General features: G+C 39.8%; 2 protein-coding genes and 2 long non-coding RNA genes across 10 annotated transcripts; 1 reads left to right on the forward strand and 3 right to left on the reverse strand.

The window, feature by feature from the left end:
- Positions 1–481: 481 nt before the first annotated feature.
- LOC103471450 (uncharacterized) lies at positions 482–3,758 on the reverse strand. Of its 2 annotated transcripts, XM_081610933.1 has the most exons (9): positions 2,535–3,755; positions 2,048–2,451; positions 1,930–1,980; positions 1,738–1,848; positions 1,133–1,654; positions 988–1,059; positions 843–914; positions 724–762; positions 482–649 (listed from the first exon to the last, which is right to left on the reverse strand). In XM_081610933.1, exons 2-8 carry the CDS (start codon positions 2,088–2,090, stop codon positions 758–760), a joined length of 876 nt encoding a protein of 291 aa, XP_081467059.1. In that variant the 5' UTR covers positions 2,091–2,451; positions 2,535–3,755; the 3' UTR covers positions 482–649; positions 724–757. The 2 variants fall into 2 exon arrangements, with proteins under 2 accessions (XP_081467059.1, XP_081467060.1); XM_081610934.1 differs by lacking the exon at positions 988–1,059 and having other exon boundaries at positions 2,048–3,758.
- LOC108166312 (uncharacterized) lies at positions 1,438–16,032 on the forward strand. 6 transcript variants are annotated; one of them, XR_014089005.1, is made up of 5 exons: positions 9,489–10,279; positions 10,468–10,631; positions 11,684–12,525; positions 12,719–12,851; positions 14,998–16,032. It is a non-coding gene; the product is annotated as an uncharacterized LOC108166312 (long non-coding RNA). The 6 variants fall into 6 exon arrangements; XR_014089001.1 differs by lacking the exons at positions 9,489–10,279; positions 10,468–10,631 and adding an exon at positions 1,438–1,527; XR_001776647.2 differs by lacking the exons at positions 9,489–10,279; positions 10,468–10,631 and adding an exon at positions 1,439–1,527 and having other exon boundaries at positions 11,688–12,525.
- On the reverse strand, positions 4,936–12,844 carry LOC103471511 (perforin-1-like). Its single transcript, XM_081610930.1, has 9 exons — positions 12,584–12,844; positions 12,373–12,452; positions 9,452–9,497; positions 9,046–9,188; positions 8,822–8,960; positions 8,651–8,731; positions 7,880–8,370; positions 7,703–7,796; positions 4,936–5,405 (listed from the first exon to the last, which is right to left on the reverse strand). The coding sequence occupies exons 1-9, from the start codon at positions 12,842–12,844 to the stop codon at positions 5,178–5,180; spliced, it is 1,563 nt and encodes a 520-aa protein (XP_081467056.1). The 3' UTR covers positions 4,936–5,177.
- Positions 13,776–17,488, reverse strand: LOC108166315 (uncharacterized). Its single transcript, XR_001776653.2, has 2 exons — positions 17,300–17,488; positions 13,776–14,140 (listed from the first exon to the last, which is right to left on the reverse strand). It is a non-coding gene; the product is annotated as an uncharacterized LOC108166315 (long non-coding RNA).
- Between the last annotated feature and the right edge of the window lie 3,200 nt (positions 17,489–20,688).

Here is a 20,688-nt window from a genome sequence, read left to right on the forward strand (position 1 = left end):
GAGGAGGAGGGGGGTCTGCGCCAGCAGGAGGGAGAGAAGATTTCGCTGCAGTTGCATGAGGAGGAGGAGGAGGGGGGTCTGCAGCACCGGGTGAATGTTGCAAAAGTTCCAACGCGGAAGACAGTCTGCTCAAAACATTTATAGAACTCTGCACGAGCGACGCATATTCGGTTACCTGTAAATTATTAACCTGACCGATTGGTTGAGTGACGAATCGCTGCGATACGGTATTTTGCAGGGTGCTATTTAGTCGTGTTAATAAATCATCAAGCTGGCCCCTTAATTCCCCTAAATCAGCTCTATTTGATAGTTCACCCATAATTTATACAGAAAAAGAAAGTAAAAAAACGTCCTGAGAATTCATTTAACAGAGAATAACACACTGAGAAGTCATTCAACAGTTATTAGACACCCCTGAGAAGTCATTCAATAGTAAGAAAAACACTCCTGAGAAAAACAGTAAGAAAAAACACTCCTGATAAATCGTTTAACATCGTTTAACGTGTAAGTAACATGATTTGACTCGCTTCAAGTAAGACAGAAGCATATGTCTTGTTCTCCCGCTCCAAGCGTTGTCTTTCTAGGGTTTTCTCCTTCTTGGTCGGCCCGTGCCCGTGGACTTCATCTTCATTCATAAGCTCCAGGGCGGCTAGAGACAAAAAAAAGTGTTAAGATACAATTTCTAATAGATTTTCTTTAAATATATATAAATAATACAAATACCTGAAATCAATTCAATCGCGACGGTCGCTCCGTTTCACACTGTTAAAAAAATGAGACTTTGTCTTAAAATAGGGCTTGGATCTAAATAAAACATGAAAAAAAAAAAGAAACAAACTGACCTTTAATTCCGCCCCTTGTAACTGCTTGAACAGGGCCTGCTGCCTGGCGCTTCCTTGTACCCCCGGTTAGCACTTTGATTTAAAACATAACAAAATGAGACTATGTCTTGTCTAAATAAAAAAAAACAAACACAAACAAACTGACCTTTAATTCGGTCACGTATAATCGCTTGAACAGGACCTGCTGCCTGGCGCTTCCTTGTACCCCCGGTTAGCACTTTGATTTAAAACATAACAAAATGAGACTATGTCTTGTCTAAATAAAAAAAAAAAAACACAAACAAACTGACCTTTAATTCGGCCCCGTGTAACTGCTGCCTGGCGCTTCCTTGTACCCCCGGTTAGCACTTTGTCATCCTGCTCTCTCTCCGTGTCCGCCGGATGAACTCCTGCCCACTGGGCCGTAGCCACAAACGCGTTCGCGAACGGGGGTCGTGGCGATGGCGGTGGAGTAACTGGTTGAAACCGTAGATCCTCCGGTGTCTTCTGACGTTCGGGAGCCGCTGCCAGAGATAGCGTCGGTTCAGCTAACCCGTGTGGGAGTAGCCCTGGAGCTAAAGCTGGAGCTAACGCCGGAGCTAACGCGTTAGCTAACGCTGCTGCCTCTGGTGCCGCGGTCTGATCTCTCGGTCCGTCGGCTTGATGACCCTCCGCATAGACGTCGTCGAACTGTAGAAAATTCACGGTAGGATACAGGGTGGACGGGTTTTTCTGATATGAATCGTTGTAACGTTGAGACGGGTAACGCTGCTCTTCTTCCGTGTCCGTGTCAAGAAGGCTCACTACTGGTTCCGGTTCCGGTTCAAAAACGCCTTCACAATAATGGTAAAATAACGGTTTGAACATTTTTTGTTTTATTCCTCCTTATGTGAAACTGTATTTATTTTTAACTTACCGGCGCCCGGCTTATTGCGCAACGGCTCGTTTGTAGGTTTGCTCGAGAGAAGTCGGGATTTAGTCAGAGAAAGCCTATTCTTCTGAGTAAAAAGTCGATCCCCCTGTGCACCTGTAAAAAAAACAAACAAAGAAACGCTGTAATTAATTTTCTGTCATGTAATGATGGTTAAAAAGGCGTTAAAATACTCACCGTAGACCGATCGTGGCGTCACACACCTCTCCGTGTCTTGTGGAGCCAGGTCTGGAGGAAAAAAAAGAGCGTGGGATAGGAAGAGAGACAGAGAGAGAGAGAGATCGCTGTAACTTACCTCCTAAAAGTTCGTTGTACTGGGATTCGGTGAGTACTGCCATTGTGAAATAAAAAAAACGTTGCAAGTTTGCAGATCGGGACAGATCTCTAAAATGACCAGTATTGTCCAGCTTTGCGCGAAAATGCTTCAGGATCCCGCCCCTATTCCTGACAGGTAAATGATCTAATGTAGTGAAAAGGTGCCAGAATGTCTAGAACTGGCTATCGTTAGAACCTTGGGAATGAATAGACTGTTTTTTGCCCGAAAACAGAGTGATGGTACAAACACCTGTTGACGAAGAAGCTAAAGTGTCTGGAACTAATTTGAAGAAAACAGTCAGAGTAATATCCGTCTGTTTAAACACCTCTTGCAGAATCTGTGAGACTTTTGACCATTCCAGACGATCCAAGCCGCATCCAATTCTGAAGGAAATAAAACAATGCGTTCAATTATTCAAATAGAGAAGAATTAAGGGTATTTATCCGTAGAAGTTTTTTCTACAAACCGTGGCATTGCTATTCTTTTCACGTTATTTTAAACGCAGTGAGATTTCATGTCTTCCAGACTCTGTCTGAGATCGTTATATGGCGGTTTCTGGCTTGCTTTTTCCTTGGTAATCTGATAGAATTACCAAAAATGAAAAAAAACAATGAGTCAATTTTGTACCCTGCGGTATAGTCGGCCGCTGCTTATTTACCAGATAGTATATGAAACGTTGACCCTGTATAAGGACCGCACACTGTCCCACCAGCTTTTCTGTTAAAATAAAAAAAAATCAGGATATGGTCTAGCTATTGAAAAATACATTTAAATAAAACCCAATAACTCACTCTGCTCTTTTAATTCTGACGTGCGGCCAAAATTATTTTTGAATAATACAGCGATCCCCTTTCCCATTCGCAAATCACGACTAACACAGTGCGCTAACGATTCGTGATTTGAAGCGGTGAACAGATCACCAATAACATAATTTATTCTACACATCTTTGAAACTTTCTGATATTTGGAGAGGACAACATAGGTTGCAGCCCCGCAGTCGGCATTTATTTAGAAAGAAACCAACGACACCTCTTACATCTGCTGCTGTCCATAACACCTAATGTCCTCAAACACCTGTTTTCTCTAGACCACCCACCGTGACCACTACCTGTCAAAATTTGTGACATAAGGGTGTACTCACCCGCGTCGCCCCTCCCCCAACAGGACCACCCACCGCAACCACTAACTGTCAAAATTTTGACATAAGTGTGTTCACCAACCTCGCCCCCCCAGTGCCCCCCGGGGCCAGCGCCTCACCGCCCCCCACCAAAGAATTTGCAGGCTACTTTGCACTGACTATTATTTTATCATCAATATTACCATCATTATTGTAGATGTTTTGATTTTTATGCTTGTTTCTGTATTTATCATCAAAAATAATTTCCCAGAGAACAAAAAAGTCATGGGAATAGAAATTATTTTCACAGGCGTCTATGAAAAATACAATGAACATTCAAGTTAAAATTGGTAGGCCTAACAGCAGCCAATCAGAGTGGAAAAAATATTCTTATTTTGTCCCATTTTCTAGTTGTTAAATATTCCACAAAATGACCAGATAAAAGATGTACAACATGCCAGTTTAAACACTTTGATCTATTTCCAAACAACTGAGCTCTGCAACATTAAAACATGGATAGAACTGTAACTACATTAATCATAGCTCTTCTTCTCTTCAGTGTTTGTCAGTTTCTGGTGGTGCAGCTCTGTGCTGCCTTCAGGAGAATGGGACATCAGAGGATCATCCATAAAACTTCACCCACATGGCATTTATTGTGCAAACAAGAGCTTTCAGTGGAAAAACAAAAGTTCCAGGTCCTTTTAATGCCATACAAATGAGACAGAAACATGGATTATATCTTTATATAGACCTGTCTATTGATTTATAGATTAATAGTTTTACTGGACAGAAATGAAAAAGAACAAATCTGGTTCTTAATCAAATCCTAATGAGTCAAATTGAAAGTGTCATGGAGTCATCAGCCTCATGACATGAACACTGACATAAAAAATAATATTGAAGAAATAAATATATCAAATCTAATTAAAAACATAAATAAGTGATCCGTTCTTTACTGTTATGGTTTGTAAGATATATTTATTCTCAGTACTAGATGTGGTCTCAACAAAACCATGACATTTCAAGAATATTATTTTACCTTTTATCTGGAAATAGTGTCTGTTTATTCTTGCAATACAGTCCTCTGTATTAATTATTGCTCGAAAGGTCTTGCCATACCAGTTTATTCCTCTGTGTTTACTTTAGTTTCTTAGTTTATTCTTGCATTTTGTTCTTTATTCATTTACATTTAGTTTCATTTGATTAGTATTATCCTCTCTTGGTTTATTGCTGGGGCTGCACAGTGGCACAGTTGGTAGAGCTGTTGCCTTGCAGCAAGAAGGTTCTGGGTTCAATTCCCAGCCTGGGTCTTTCTGCATGAAGTTTGCATGTTCTCCCTGTGCATGCGTGGGTTTTCTCCGGGTACTCCGGTTTCCTCCCACAGTCCAAAAACATGACTCAGGTCAATTGGCCTCTCCAAATTGCCCCTAGGTGTGAGTGTGTGTGTGCATGGTTGTTTGTCCTGTGTGTCTCTGTGTTGCCCTGCAACAGACTGGCGACCTGTCCAGGGTGTACCCCGCCTCTCGCCCGGAACGTTGGCTGGCACCAGCCACCCTCCCGACCCAAGGGATAAGGGTGTTCAGAAAATGGATGGATGGAAGGTTTATTGTTGTGTCCACTTTAGTTTCTTTCCTGTTGCTACATTTATTTTATCGTTTATTGACCACCAGTAATCTTCACTCATCACACATATAAGACATAATTCGTGCAACTAATACAAGATTTGTCAAAAATATACAAAGTCAACAACTTGTAGCAATTTCAAAAAGTTTATTGTCATTAAAGGGAACACAATTTCTGTTTGCATATTAGCATAGTAGTTTATTGTGATTAAATGTTACACAGAATCTTGAATTTTTTTTCATTGTATGAGAAATACACATTTAGCTAGGTCTTTAACAAAGTTAAGCGATTAAGTATAAATTGTGAGTTTCTATCAGATTTAGTGAGTTAATGTTACGTGATGAAATTAAATGCTTTCATTCCCAAAACTCACCAATCATCTGTCTCTAAAGGAGATGGTTTATAACGGCTGCACTTTTCTCCAGTCACATACGGCTCACAGGTCAGCGTGTATTTAGTCTCAACGTTTCCATAATATTCTGAGCACTTGAAAGTGTGACTGCCAGGGATCAGGTACCTCCGGCACTGTACAAGAAGGTCGTCATATTTCACGTCATCCTCCCAAACCTGAATCAGCAGAGGCAGGCTTGTGTCAACCTTCATGAGAAAATTTGAATGGAGGATTATTCAGATGCATATTTTCTCATTCAAAGTCAAATTATTTAGCTGATATAGAAAATAAAACTGTTTTCTACGCATCTCAAAAGTTGATAAATGCAATGTAATGTTAGCCAAAACACAACAGCACAAGATATGAAATACATCAGCCAGGCTGTGTCTGTTTATACAATATATGTTTAAAGTGGTTCCTGTTGAAATATTTTCAGATTTTTTTCTGGTTTTACTTTTATTTGTACTCGACCATAAACACCATGAAATGTGCATGGTCTAATCATGTAAAACCAAATTCTTTTTCATGCAGGTGCTGACCCAGTATCCCAAAACATAAAGAGTCTACAGCCTGGCTTGGATCTAGAAATGGAGTTGATTCTCCATTCCCCAAGTTTGCCTACACAATATGCTGTTTGTCTGCATTACATATCATTGTATACTTTGATTTGTCTTATTTGATTTGATTTATTTATTTCAAACAGGTTTTTAAAAACTAAAAATAAGCAATCAGAGGGTCAGAGAAAACAATTGGACAAAAAGTTTTTACTTTGATATTCAAGGTTCATTTTGTACATTTGTTGTTTGGTCAGCCAAGTTTCATGCTCATGAGCACTTCCTGACTCATCAACAGGTTAAGCAGAGCAGTGAGTGTGGGAGCCGCATGTCCGCAGTCACCCAGGTTGGTTCTGAGAGAACCGAAACAAGAACGAGTCGGGCCTAAAGGGAGGTTCTCTTTTCTTGTTATTGTGGCTGCTGTCTGATGCAAGTAACAAGTTGAAGGACAGATTAGTTCATGATCAATAATTTAACATCATCTAGTTGCAATAGAAACTACTATGCATTTCTGATATTAGATGATATTTGACCCAATTTGAAATGTTTGCTAACAAATAGTTTTGGTGGCACCAAAGAATAGATCAGCTTTCTTTCTAGACCAGGGGTCTCAAACTTAATTTACCCAGGGGCCACTTAAGGCAGAGTCTGGGTCAGGTTGGGCCACATAAAGGATTTCACAAAAAACATTTAAAAAATATCCTCAAATGTCATCAACATTTAATTATTTCTCCAATACATGAGCTGCAGGCTTTGGCTTTGACAAAGACTTTCATGAGGGTGTGACAAAATTTAGGGTGGTTCATACTGTAGCCTGAAGTGTCCCAATTCAGATTTATTTTGTCAAATCAGATTTTTTTGCTGTTCACATTGCCACTTATATACACAGAATGCAGTATGTGTTCTGCAGTCTGAACGGGCAGACAACCTGAGTGTCCCGCATGCGCACTAGATGGCGCAATAGCATCAGCGTTCTCAGTGTTCTGCCAACTGCCATAAAAAGAAGTGCTCAGTGTTTGCAGAAGTAAACATGGAGGCTAACGGTGGAGTTTAGCTTACATATTTGAAGTTGTTGTCTAACCGGAGTAGCATATTAACAACTTAATCCTCATTATAGTCCGTCATAGTTATTTTTCTTCCAACTTGCGCTTATCAGGACTCAGGATTTGTTGAGTATCAGAGACGTTCAGTTTGGATGAATGGGGCCTGGACATTTGAATTGGATACATATCGGATATGGGTAGCATTCGAAGAGAATCCGACCTGTGCTATTCAGACTGTCATGAAAAGATCTGATACAGGTCGCATTACGTAAGTGTGAACGCACCCTAGGTTTATTCCACATGGCGTCGCTCTTGTTCTACGTTTCACATTAGTCTTTAGCCAGCTAGCAAAGTAAGGAGAGCATCACGACGCGTGACGTCATTACCGCTTCTACTTGTCACAACAGCGCGGCGGATGACTAGCTGCCCGGTAGCAGTTGCCTTTCTTTGCGCCTGATCGTGGCATTTGTTAATTGTAGAAAGTACCGGAATGGCAACTGCAGGGAAGGGCAACTGGTACCGGACTTTTTTATCATCCACCACACTATTGTTACAAGCGTAGTGTGCATGAAGTCAGTGTAGCCTAGCACCGAATGTCAGGCTTAACGAGGAACGGCGAGCGGGAATTCCTTCAGAGGTCGGCTCAGCCTGAGGGCCGCACTAATATTATACTTTCATACCACGGTGGGGGCCACAAGACATTGTCCTGCGGGTCGCAAGAATGAGATCTCTGTTGTAGACCATAAAAACCCAATTCTCCTCACTGCCGGTAATTCAATGTTTATTTTTTGCAAAAATAGGTGCTGGTATTAACTCTCTAAATTCTTCTGCATCAGCAGCGTGAATAGATTAGTTTGTCTGTTGTTGAGCCTTTTCAGCTAATTTGTGATGATAACGTTTACTGACCATGCCCAATTTAAACTCAGTGTTCCACCTCGGATTACTGTGATCCAATATTTTGGTCCTGCCTTGAAATGAACCATAGTACATCTTGGCATAGCTGTGAAGAAAAGAGGAGCCATTTAAAATGTGTGCTCATCAGGTAACATAAGAAATTTGTTTTTTACCTTTGTATCAACCCACCTTTCACCTGGTCCAATGTAATCTCCGAATAGACCCCAGCCTCGAACAATGGTCACTGATAGAGTTCCCCTTGAGGCGTGCTGAGGGCAGCAGTTAGAAGCCACATTAGGAGTCATGTCACAATGTGGCTCTTCGGGTAAGTTCCACAAAGCATTGTCCTCCAAATAATGTTCAATAGCAGCTTTCATCTCTTCCTGTTGCTTGCTTGGAATGAGCTTATAGAGAGGTTGAAGGGAGTATGAAACAACATCTGGCTGTTCTTTCAGGCTCTTTAGCCAGTTCATGTAGCCCATGGAATCATTTTGGAAAATTGAAAACTCCCCCAACCAACCATTTCCTCCTGACACTTCTGTGAAGTGTTGGTGGAGACCAGAGCTGAAGTTAGTGGCAGAATCCTGGTTTTTTAGGACACTAATGCAAGACTTCTGGACACTAGAGAGTTGCTCCTTCCCCAAGCCAACAGCAACACCCATAGATAAACAGGAGTGGACCTGGGTGAAAGAACAGCACAGAGATTTTTCAAAAAAGCTGCATTACACCAGACATTTGCATAAAGAGCCAGATACAAGCGAAGAAGAATATGTTCATGTAGAAATCCTCTGGAAAGTAAAATGGTCAAAACAAAAACATAACACTTAAAAATTCTTAAAGTAGTTGTTGAAAGTGATGAACTTCATATTTGTGCTGCTTCATGTATTTGGTAATGATACATTTGAATCATGGACGTATCACATATGGTTGTGTAAAAATCTGTTTTGTGCATTTTGTTACCTGAGTTGAGGTTAACCGATTCATGGAGGACAAACAGCTTCGTGAAGATGTCACTCGTCTCAGTCGCCCTCCAAGATTAACCTAAAACAGGTTTAAAGTTCTTTAAAATGCTTCCCTGCAGAAAAATGTCTGTAACTAATTCACAATGTGTATGTGTGTGAAAGTTCTCACCATTCTGAAGTAGTGTGTGCCATAGGTCTGTATGAACTTTCTATACTCGTTCTTAGTGGAGTAGTTGTAGTGACTTGGCAGGAGGTCTAACTGCTGTTTGAACTCTAAGCTTAAGGGAGGTGTGGTTGATAATATAATACTAGACACCAAGACAAAATGAGACAATTATTTCAAAAACCATGACCTGTCAGAACACAATGAAAAACATGAAATTTCCATCCTACCCATAATGGTTGCAGGTGACACTGTGTGTGCTGAAAGTGTAGCGATCCTCTTTGATCTTTTGTGAAACAAACTTGTAGATATTGGAGCCGGTTCCTCCCACATCGAAGTTGTCAAACAAAAACTTTTCAATTTCCAAGCCAGCCTGATGAAATTCAGACAACACATGTAGTTTATAAGGTGTTTAACAAGAAGCCATATTTTTCTATCACTATTCTAATCACTTACTTCAGTTCTAACTGAATGCAAACTAAAAAGCTAATAAAATTCTTGGAAGAGCACATATTAACTGAAATGACATGGTAAAAGAAAGAAAATCAAACAGCAAAGTTTTTATCAGGGTTGTTATCAAAACTCAGGGCTGCATTGAAAATATTCTGAAATGTTCAGCTTTGAGATGTTTCTTACCGCCCAATCATTGGCATCTTGGGATGTGTAAGCCTGAACCAGAGAGCTGTTGGGACATTTTAAAGGAAGTAATTATTATTAAACATCTATACAGTTCATTTTTAATAAAGTAGTTATGTTTTCTAGCTTAGTGAAATTGTTGATTTTTCAATTGTTATTTAACACCTAGGAATTATTAGACAGGTATTCAAAAATTACAGTTATATTCAATAAATTAGAAAATCCTTCCAGATGTAGCTCGGCTTTTAGATTAAAAGTACTTTGAAAATAACATCTAAACAGATATTAAACACACTTTTCATTAAACCTGCGTTTCTATATTAGAAAAATTTTGTATTTCTTTGCTGTTTCTTCTGCCCTCACTGTGTTTCCATGTAACAGTTGTGCAGATATATAAACTGTTAAATGGTGGACAAGCATATATCCCTCTAATTGACGTTGCTTTCAATGTCAAAAGAGTGAAATTACAAATAAAGATGAAAAACATGATTTAGAATACAAGCGTAGTGAAATCATGCAAATACGAAGGGCACAAATATCACAATCAGCCTTACAAACATCAGTCTTTTTCAACATAAAGGCCCACAGAGATGCCCAATATTGTCTCAAATATAATAAAATAACACGAAATATAACAAGCAGTGTTTTCTGTAAACAACAAAACAGGATGAAGAATGATTAACTGAGGACTGATGAACTGCGTGTGTCAGCCATTATACATGTATTCCTGAACTCATTCTACTGTTCAATAACAAACTTGACATGAAAACACCACCACCTGCTGGCTGGGAAGAATTACTGCTAGCACAGCTGTGTTATTCCAGTGAGGTAATGTGGCCTCCTTTTTTGAGTTATTTTTATGTTGTTGTTTTTTTTAAATAACTCGGTAAATAACTATTTTGAATTTGCGTGATGTAATATTTTGAAGTCATTTACTTTTGCCATTATATTTATTTTGGGTTATTTTTTTGTTTGCTGTGTCACATGTCTTTTTTTGTGTGTGTTTTACTTTTAAGGTGGCGTTACCACCCACAGCTGAAGACGCCCACTTCGGCAGCACAGGTCCAGCGTACAAACCAGGAAATCAGGAATAAAAAGGGTTGCTATGCAGTTGAAGGAGAGAGGGGCCAGAAAGACTAAGAGTGCAGGGAAAGCAGCTAGAACGAGCAGGAGCTATTAGGTTGGCAGGTGTTAAGAAAATAAATTTAAAATATGTTGGTTTTAAAACTTAACCACATGTACAATATATCAAATTTACAGCGTTTTAAAATAAGAAAATTCAGTTCTAAATTGCCTCCATGGTCCAGTGGGCATCTCATTTGTAGGATGTTTATATTAAATATAACACAATAAGTTGAATTAAAATAGTTTAGTTTTAGTTTTCTATCATTTAAAACAGTTCTTAACCTCTCTGTGGACTGAGCAGGCATTCATAGGGGGGTCGTGGCTGTTAGTGTGAGTTTAACCTTTTGACTATCTTGATAAGATTTAAACAGCTGGTGTAAAACTGAATGCAACATAGAATCTGTTAAACACATAATCTAATTTGTAATCTCTCCTAGTTGTTAACATGTCTTGATTGAAATAGAATAATCATAGTTTTCAGATTAATAACTTGTTTTGCCCTATTGACCTTTATGTTACCTGTAGATCTTTTGATCTGCCCTTTGTCTGTGTGGGAAAGAATCAGAAGAAGTTCCAGCTTTCACACTGATATGTGATGAGCCATAAAACAGCAGGAGTTCAGGCCAGTAGAGGAGAAGCTCTGCCTCCACTTTGTTTAGATAAAAGTGACAACTGGTGTTTGATCTTGAAAACAAATAGCACGGAGTTTCTAACTTTAAAGAGGGTCCAAGACAGCTGCTGGTTGGATGAGCAAAGATACGCCTTATTTGAATAAATTAAAGAGAAGAATACGCCTTTACTATAAAAGTTTGTACACAGGAGTAACAAATCAGATTTTGCTATTGGCAATTTCTCCAGATGTCTTTGCTTTTCTTTCATTCTTTCTTCTTCTTTTCTATTTGTCTCAGGTAAATGAATGTCTGTTTTAGTGTGTTTTGAAGTGTCTGTGTTGTCAATGTGATTTTATACTTTTAAATGTTACAATAAACTCTGAAAATGTGTTGACTGTCATCTCTGTGTGGCTTTTGTTTCCACGCATGGAATCATTGAATCCAGGAGCACAAGAGAATATAACGAGCCAGAAGTTAATGATTTCATTCTCTTAAGGCAGAACTGGGGGTCGCTGTGGAGGACCAAGTGGCTGGATCGCTGTTGAGGATCGGAGGGCTGGATGATGTTAAGGATCGAGTGGCTGGATCACTGCCAAGTTTCATCTGCTGGTGGCGAGAAGAAGACCGAGTGCCGGCGAGAGGGCCATGCCCCCGTCCCTTAGCTAAGACTCCGTTCCAACTTCCTTCCAGACCTTTTTTATTGACTCTGCTGCATAATGCTGCCCTGCACTTTTTTTAGTGACCTATCTTGTAAATCTTAACCGGTTTATTTTTAAAACCCTCCTCTCACTTGCTACTGTTTTAACTATATCAATATTACCACTCGGGTCCCACACCAATTTTTAATGTTAGTTTTGCATTACTTGTAAATTGAAAATCATCATAATTAACAGAAATTCAGGCTTTAAAAATGTGTGTAATTATTCTATTGGTGACCTTTCAAGTTAACTGGTTGCACTTGAATATATTTATAAGCATCAGAGTATCAGCATAAATGCACATTACATTTTTCATATTTTGCTTGTACTTCAGAATTATGCTTTATGTGTTGATCTTTCTCATAAAGGTAAAATAAACATATACTTTTGATTGGAACACGTAATTGTAATGTTAATAAAAAATCATGTTAGTGCAATTATGTGATTCAGTGTTTACAGTGTTCACAATGTGGTTTAAATACTTTACCTAGCAGAGGTGTGAAAACTGCTGTGGATTTCAGGATTGCATCGAGGGATGGCATGGAAGTCCACAACAGAAGATGGAAGCTTAAAATGAAGAAAAGTCACTTTGTTAATCTCTCAAGTCAGACGTGCAGCTGTTCATTTATACATCTTAAAGGTAAAGTTAATTTCATTTATGGAGCACAGTTTCATGCATTACAAGGTTCTTAAATTACTTTTTGGAGGGTATCGTTTTGAAGAGGGTTGGAGCAGAGAATACAGGTGTTTCTAGTGGTCAGATAAGTCTTCACATCAATCACATGAGCACTTTTCCTCTCCAGTGTGGATATATCAAAACTTTGCCCCAACAGATTGTGGCCTGGTACAAAAGGAGCAGCATCACACTCTGTTTGGGTCCCGATCCGACATGACAGAACAGAGGAGTTAACAAGGAGGACGCCTAGGAGAAGAAGAGCTGAAGTTGAATCGGGCAGCATAGTTGTAGTAAGAAGCATACAGATAGAAAAGGAATGAACAGTTTTTTACATAATGCATGGCATTTTCCTTATTTTTATGACCTATTTATACAACATCATATAAGAAAGTTATACACTTTATTTGAAGGGGTGTGCATAAAACTGACATGACTTTGCCATAAACATTAATGAACATCATGAATATTTATGACGATTGTCATTGAATGTCATTCAGTAAATAATGACACTTTTCATGCAAAGTTGACATTATTCAAAATATCTTTGTTATGGTAACTTGACATTAACCAATTATCAACATTTTGTAATGTAATACACAAAGATGATTGATAATTAACTATTATAACATATTTATGACAGATAACGATTCTTGGTTAATGTCAAGGTGTCATGTCCGTCAAATAAAGTGTTACCGAAAGGGTTATGCTAAAAAATAAAAAATAGCTGATCAGAGATACTTATGTATAAATGGACATTAAAGTTCAAATACAGGTATGAATTAAATGCGGGATTGTTTAAAAAAATTATGTTTAATAGATGGGTAAACGTCTGTTTACAGCGCTATTCATTTTAACAGTTCAGCACTATTACCCATTGAATTTAGGGGGTCTGGCTGCCAGATTAAATCAATTCAGAATATGCTGCTAACACAGGACTTCAATTTGAATAGAATACAAATCAGACTTAATGGTCAAATATTGTTTAAAAATATTGTGAATATTACTTATCCATGTATTAAATACATTTAAATATTTATTGAAACAATTGCACATTTTCTTCATACATGCATTTGAACTTTTATGTACATTTTTACATCTGTCTGTTCAGTTATTTTTTATTTTTTATGTTTAGAATATTTTTATTGTTTAAAAATATTGTGAATGTTACTGTTAATGTCCGCACAGGACACACAACATAAGGAGTCCAGACCAAATTACATAAAACAAAAGGTTTTATTCAATCCTAGGCTGGACATAAAGGTACTGGGGAATCGTAGCAAAATAAACAAAAGTGTGGGAGCATTCACGAACCAGCCAGGAGTTGACCGTCGGATTCGGGTCGCTCCCCTCACCCTGCCTCACCGGATCACTCACCCTACAACCAAAAACCGGAAAACCTCAGCTTGGCCAACGATCCCCAGACTTAACAATACAAGAGGGAAGTTAACAAACAAAAAATAACATCAATGGAGCGGGAGCGAGGCTCAGAGACACGCCAACAACCAGGAGCTCTTCCAAACTTCCTCGCTCGTCTGGTGTGTGGGGCTTGATCCTTTTAAAACTCTCCCCAGCCAATCAACTGCAAGAAGAAAACAATAATCAAACAGGGATTCATTCACAACAGTGACTGGAGCCCGTCACAATTACTTATCCATGTATTAAATACATTTAAATATTTCTTGAAATAATTACACATTTACTTCATACATGAATTTGAACTTTTATGCACATTTTTACATATGTATGTCTGTTCAGTTATTTTTTTATTGCATGTGCTAGCATAAGCTACTATCACACTTTTGAGTTAGAGCATATTTATTATTGGGAGCAGCAGTTATTAATGATGAAACATTAGTAAACAGTTCTCGCCTTTGTGATCTTAACATTGTTTTTCATCTGGTATTACTGTACCAACCGTCTAGACCAGGGGTGTCAAACTCCAGTCCTCGAGGGCCGGTGTCCTGCAACTTTTAGAAGTGCCTCTGCTGCACCACACCTGAATAGAATAATTAGGTCATTAGCAAGGCTCTGGAGAACTGAGGAGGTAATTAAGCCATTTGATTCAGGTGTTTTGTACCTGTGGCACATCTAAAAACTGCAGGACAGCGGCCCTTCAGGACTGGAGTTTGACACCCCTGGTCTAGACCCCTCAGATCTTCTGGTTCTGGTCTGGTCTGCATCCCCAGAACCAGAACCAAATGAGGAGAAGCAGCATTCAACTTCTATGCACCACAGATTTGGAGCAAACTTCCAGAAAACTGTAAAACAGCTGAAACACTGGGTGCCTTTAAATCTCAACTAAAAACCCACCTGTTTAGAGTTGCTTATGGCTAAATTAGGGTTAAAGTGCAGGTTTTGATGTCTTCTGTGTTTTTATTGTTTTTATCTTTACTTTTTATTTATTAATTACTTTTTATTTCTCTCTCACTGTTTCAGTTTTAATGATGTAAAGCCCCCTGGAAACGTCCCAGTTAAACGACGTTTAACTAAAGTCCTACGGGGTTTGGAGTTCCAGTTGACGGCGTTTCAACTAAAAACCTAGAGGTTGGAGTCCTTGTCAAACGGCGTTTTTGACTAAAGTCTGAGAGGGTTAGAGTCCTAGTTAAACGATGTTTAACTGAAGTCCTAAAATGGGTGCGGGTTTTAATGATTTTATCTTTTTTAATCTTTTTTTTCAAAATCTCTCTCACTGTTTATTCAATGTCACATGCTGTTTTTATTTTAATTATATAAAGTACTCTGAAATGCCTTGCTGCTGAAATGTGCTATACAAATAAAATTTGATTGATTTATTTTTACTCCTCTTGACCTATGGGTCAAAAATGAACCGCCCTAAAATAAAGCAGCTTACTTGAATTTGAAATCCAAAATCTTTTTTGCATGATGGAACAATCTGTTATTATCTATCCATCCATCCATTTTCTTGCACCCTTCCTTGTCCCTTGCCTATCTCCAGCTGGCGTACCGGGCGAGAGGTGGGGTACACCCTGGACAGGTTGCCAGTCTGTTGCAGGGCAACACAGAGACGCACAGGACACACAACCATGCACACACACACTCACACCTAGGGGCAATTTAGACAGACCAATTAACCTAACAGTCATGTTTTGGACAGTGGGAGTAAACCGGAGTACCCAGAGAAAACCCACGCATGCACAGGGTGAACATGCAAACTCCATGCGGAAAGACCGGGGCCGGGAATTGAACCCAGAACCTTTTTGCTGCGCCACTGTGCAGCCCCTGTTATTTATCAATTTAACTCAATTTAATAAATTTTTTATCATTATTTTTTTGTAACACAATACAGAAAGACAATCAACAATATTACATTTTTATTTTCTTTTTACCACAAACCAACTGCCATAAGTTTTCTTTTACACAATAAGGGTTTATTATTGTAATTATATAAATGTGAAGTAATTATATCTGAATTACCTATACTGAAAGTGATTAAAAGTCAACAATCTGTAACTATTTTGTCAACCGTTCAGTCTTTTATATTGTTTAGGAAGTGAATTATGAAAATACATCTTTCATACAACATTCTTCAACAGATAATGTTGAAGATGTTCAAAATACTTTGATTTAGGGTACCTTTATATTCTGTATAGTGAATTTGTTTTTATTATGTCTGATGTTTTTTTCTGTTGTGTTTGGGAGCTGGTGTAATGTGAGGGGTTAGCTGCAGGTGTAGGTCAAATACAAGTTCAATTCATACATCAATCCAGTTTATTTGATGTGTGTATCGGTGCATATGCGGGTGTGTAGGTGTGTGTGTATGTATTAGAGAAGGTTTGTGTGTGACCTTTGGGTGTGTGCATGTATTAAAGACAGTTTCTGTGAGACCCTTTAACTTTTTTCAGGTGTTTTAATGGTTTTATAATTCTCGGGTCAAAAATGACCCATAAGACACTCTTTGTACCCTAGTGGTCTACAGACCGCATGGAAACATAAACAAAGTATCACTTTTTCAAATGAAGCGGTCAATTTAGTAGAAGTCATAAAATTTCAAGTTGATAAAAAGATAGCTTAAGGTATTCTTTCTACAGCTAAACATGGTAGGGGGTCACTTTTGACCCACAAGACAGCATAAGGGCTAGATAACACAATAAGGCTCAGCCAGTAGGTATTTGTGAAAAAAAAACATTGATGTATATTCATTTATCTGATTTGATTTCCATTTAATTATTCGATATATTCCTTTTGTCTCATCAGTAGTAGTAGGTTACATGCCAGTACTTAAAGACGTTATTCACATAATTCAGCTGTAAAGTTGGGCTATTTAGTTAATACATTTTCAGACTTGACTAGAAATAAGCATGTCAGTGATCATTCCTTGTGTGAAAAGTTTCTTCATTCCTTCATTAGAGACTGAGCTTGGCTTTATTAATTAATAATAAAATATGGATTACAATTCGTAATAATTACATAAGATAAACATTGAAGCGAGTTCTAATTCCAAACAATTTTGATGTCAGCTTATGAGGTAGCTACAAAATTTTTGGTTTCCAGAATTCTGATTCCCAGCAATTAATCAACAAATTCAGCTTTGGAGATCCACAGATCTTTGATTTCAAGAAACAGCCATACAGTTCCACCACATTACTGTCTGTGAATATTCTTTAAATATTTTTTAAAACTCAATAAACACACATTTTTTTTGTTGCAGTGTATTCTAAGCAAAGATACTCTTTTCCCAGTTAATTATATTTTCCTTTTGCATATTAAAAAGTCTTACCTGTTCCAAAGCAGACTGAAAAGAGGTTGAAACAAGCAATATTTACGTGTGCTGAGCTGAGAACTGTGGTTTATAAAGCAGCAGTCCTGGAGAGATAAGGATTCATACAGAACATTGTGTAAAGGTCAACTAAATATAGTTACTTTGTTTCTTGTAACTGCCGTGAAAATTCTAGGTTTTTATGTTGGCAGCAATCTGTATAAAGTATCTACGTGAACGGAACAAACAGTTCTAATCAACACACAGTTCTAGAGAAGGTCAACTGTAATGAAGGAAAAGTTTAACAGTGAAGCAGAAAAACGCATAACAAGCAACTTAAATTTAGCTTCAATCAATAACGAAACAAGGAAACGGTGATTGAAATTTCTTAAAGTATTTTAATTCAGTAATTGTGTTACAATCATAAAACAGACAAGAGTTTTTTAGTTTCAGCAACTAGATTTGACCCACTGTGTATTTTTCTTGGAATTGTTCTATGTAGCAGCAGGACATTAATGCATGAGAAAGAACGTTACATAGTTTCTTCTTCTACTTACAACTTCACAACTGACGCTACTTCCGGTACAAAAAGAGTCACGTAGAACACAGCTCTAATTCTGTAAAACTTCTAAGCATTACCAAAAATAAGTACACATAATGTTTCATGCCATAAAATTAATAAGACAAAAAAATATAAATAAATGAATAAAAGTGTTTTATTCATAACTTTAAAAATAGTAATTTAAATAAAATACTTCTAGGGTGCAACACTTTACCCACAATGAAAAAAAGGTTGAGGTTGCCTAACAACATTTTAACAATTTTAGCAATACTGACCCCTCCTTGGGCTTCCACCTTATCGTGGTGGAGGGGTTTGAGTGTCCCAATGATCCTAGGAGCTATGCTGCCTGGGGCTTCATGCCCCTGGTAGGGTCACCCAAGGCAGACAGGTCCTAGGTGAGGAACCATACAAAACGCAGCCCAAAGACCCCTTATGAGTAATAACTTTGGATCTGGCGTTTCCTCGCCCGGACGCAGGTCACCGGGGCCCCACTCTGGAGCCAGGCCTGGAGGTGGGGCACGATGGTGAGCGCCTGGTGGCTGGGCTTTTACCCATAAAGCCCGTCCGGGCTCAGCCCGAAGAGGAGATGTGGGTCCCCCTTCCAATGGGCTCACCACCTGTCGGAGGGGCCAAAGGTGTAGGGTGCAATGTGTTATGGGCGGCAGCCGAGGGAGGGGACCCTGGTGGGATGATCCTAGGGTGCAGAAGCTGGCTCTTGGGACGTGGAATGTCACCTCTCTGGTGGGGATGGAACCGGAGCTAGTCTGCAAGGCTGAAAGTTTCCAGCTAGAAATAGTCGGCCTCCCCTCGATGCATGGCTCTGGTTCTGGAACCAGTCTCCTTGAGAGGGGCTGGACATATTTCCACTCTGGAGTTGCCCAAGGTGAGAGGCGCCGGGCAGGAGTGGGCATACTTGTTGCCCCCCATTTTGGTGCCTGTACATTGGGGTCCCCTGTGAGATGGAGCTTTAACTCCCATCTCCAGCAGAACTTCGAACACATTTGGGAGGGAGATGGGGGACATTGAGACTGAGTGGACCATGTTCCGTACCTCCATTGCTGAGGCGGCTTATCGGAGCTGCGGCCGCAAGGTTGTTAGTGCCTGTTGCTGCGGCAACCCTCGAACCCATTGGACACCTTCGGTGAGGGATGCTGTCAAGCTGAAGAAGGAGTTCTATCAGGCATTTTGACCTGTGGGACTCCAGAAGCAGCTGATAGGTACCGGCAGGCAAAGCGGCATGCAGCTCGGGTGGTTGCTGAGGCAAAGACACGAGTGTGGGAGGAGTTTGGAGAGGCCATGGAGAAAGACTTCTGTATGGCTTCGAGGCTATTCTGGTCCACCATCCGGCGTCTCAGGAGGGGGAAGCAGTGCAGCACCAACACTGTTTATGGTGGGGATGGTGCGCTGCTGACCTCACCTCGGGACGTTGTGGGTCGGTGGGCGGAATACTTCGAAGACCTCCTCAATCCCACCAACATGCCTTCTGTTAAGGAAGCTGAGCCTGGGGATTCTGGGTTGGTCTCTCCAATCTCTGGGGACGAGGTCGCCGAGGTGGTCAAAAAGCTCCTCGGTGGCAGGGCCTGGGTGGTGGATGAGATCCGCCCAGAGTTCCTTAAGGCTCTGGATGTTGTAGGGTTGTGTTGGCTCACATTACTCTACAATTTTGCATGGACATCAGGAGCAGTTCCCCTGGATTGGCAGATTGGGGTGGTGGTCCCCCTGTTTAAAAAGGGGAACCGGAGGGTGTGCTCCAATTAGAGGGGGGGGTCACACTCTTAAGCCTCCCTGGTAAGGTCTATTCAGGGGTCCTGGAGAGGAGCGTTCGTCTGATAGTTGAACCTGGGATTCTGGAAGAGCATTGTGGTTTTCTTCCTGGTCGTGGAACACTGGACCAGCTCTACACACTCAGCAGGGTCCTTGAGGATGCATGGGAGTTTGCCCAACCAGTCTACATGAGTTTTGTGGACTTGGAGAAGGCGTTCGACCGCGTCCCCAGGGGTGCCTTGTGGGGGGTTCTCCGCCCCCTGTGGTGCTGCGTCCCTATGCGTTGCATACCCACTTTTTGCGCCACTGGTGACAATTAGTTTCTCTATGCTCTTTTTGCAATTTTTTTCATGTTTTCTCTTCTAAGTGACCTTGCTTGATTAAAGATAGATATCTCTGTAGCAAAGCATCATATCTCTTAATTTTCTCATATGAAGTCAACCCTGTTTCATTCAATATTGCTCTCATTCGAGAATCCAGATCCTCCTCGACCGTTTCTCTGATGGGAGTCTGAGAGGTTCAGACACTTAAACTGATGAGGTGAGATGAGAATCATCTGAGATGTTCTAAGAGCCATTGCTTTTTTTATCTGGTCAAGATTCCACCCACCAAGTTCCCAATCAGAGGAGTAAGAGCAGCTAGGATGGGTAGATTAAACCCTTCTCCTTGACTTTTCAGAGCCAACTGTTTATGTTTTAATCCGGTACTTTTATCGGCCAACAGTGATGATTTTTCGCTGCTTTTTCAATTTGATGTTGAGAAGGTGTTGGTTTAATATTTCCTTTCAGAATGTTCAAAGCTATCTCACATAAAGTTTTAAGAAAATCAGGTGAGCAATGTGCTAAAATATCTTTATGCTTCTGAGGAGTGGCTTGGTAAAGAGCACAGAGTAAGGGAGCATTCCTTTTTATGCGCGCAGACATTCTGACTTACTTTGTTTTAGGTACATAGACTGTCGGCCACTCGTGAGGTAGTTTTCCCTTTCTCAATCTAAGGTTCTGGGCAGGCAGGAGTAAGATCTACAATTAAATACCCGTGAGCTTCTTTAGTCGCATCTTCAAAACTCTCCAGGAAACTTGCTTTT

Source organism: Poecilia reticulata, chromosome 1, assembly GCF_904066995.2.
Source record: "Poecilia reticulata chromosome 1, P_reticulata-male-v2, whole genome shotgun sequence".
In the NCBI taxonomy this organism is placed as follows: domain Eukaryota; kingdom Metazoa; phylum Chordata; class Actinopteri; order Cyprinodontiformes; family Poeciliidae; genus Poecilia; species Poecilia reticulata.

Excerpts from the sequence above, each read along its gene's own strand:
- LOC103471450 (XM_081610933.1), bottom strand. The coding sequence starts at position 2,090 with ATGGCAGTACTCACCGAATCCCAGTACAACGAACTTTTAGGAG. Across the intron at positions 1,849-1,929 it reads GACGCCACGATCGGTCTACG|GTGCACAGGGGGATCGACTT; the intron begins GTGAGTATTTTA and ends TTTTTTTTACAG. Across the intron at positions 1,060-1,132 it reads TACACGGGGCCGAATTAAAG|TGCTAACCGGGGGTACAAGG; the intron begins GTCAGTTTGTTT and ends TTTAAATCAAAG.
- LOC103471511 (XM_081610930.1), bottom strand. The coding sequence starts at position 12,844 with ATGCTGCCCGATTCAACTTCAGCTCTTCTTCTCCTAGGCGTCCTCCTT. Across the intron at positions 12,453-12,583 it reads AAAACGATACCCTCCAAAAA|CTTCCATCTTCTGTTGTGGA; the intron begins GTAATTTAAGAA and ends CTTCATTTTAAG. Across the intron at positions 7,797-7,879 it reads TACATTGGACCAGGTGAAAG|CTATGCCAAGATGTACTATG; the intron begins GTGGGTTGATAC and ends TTTTCTTCACAG.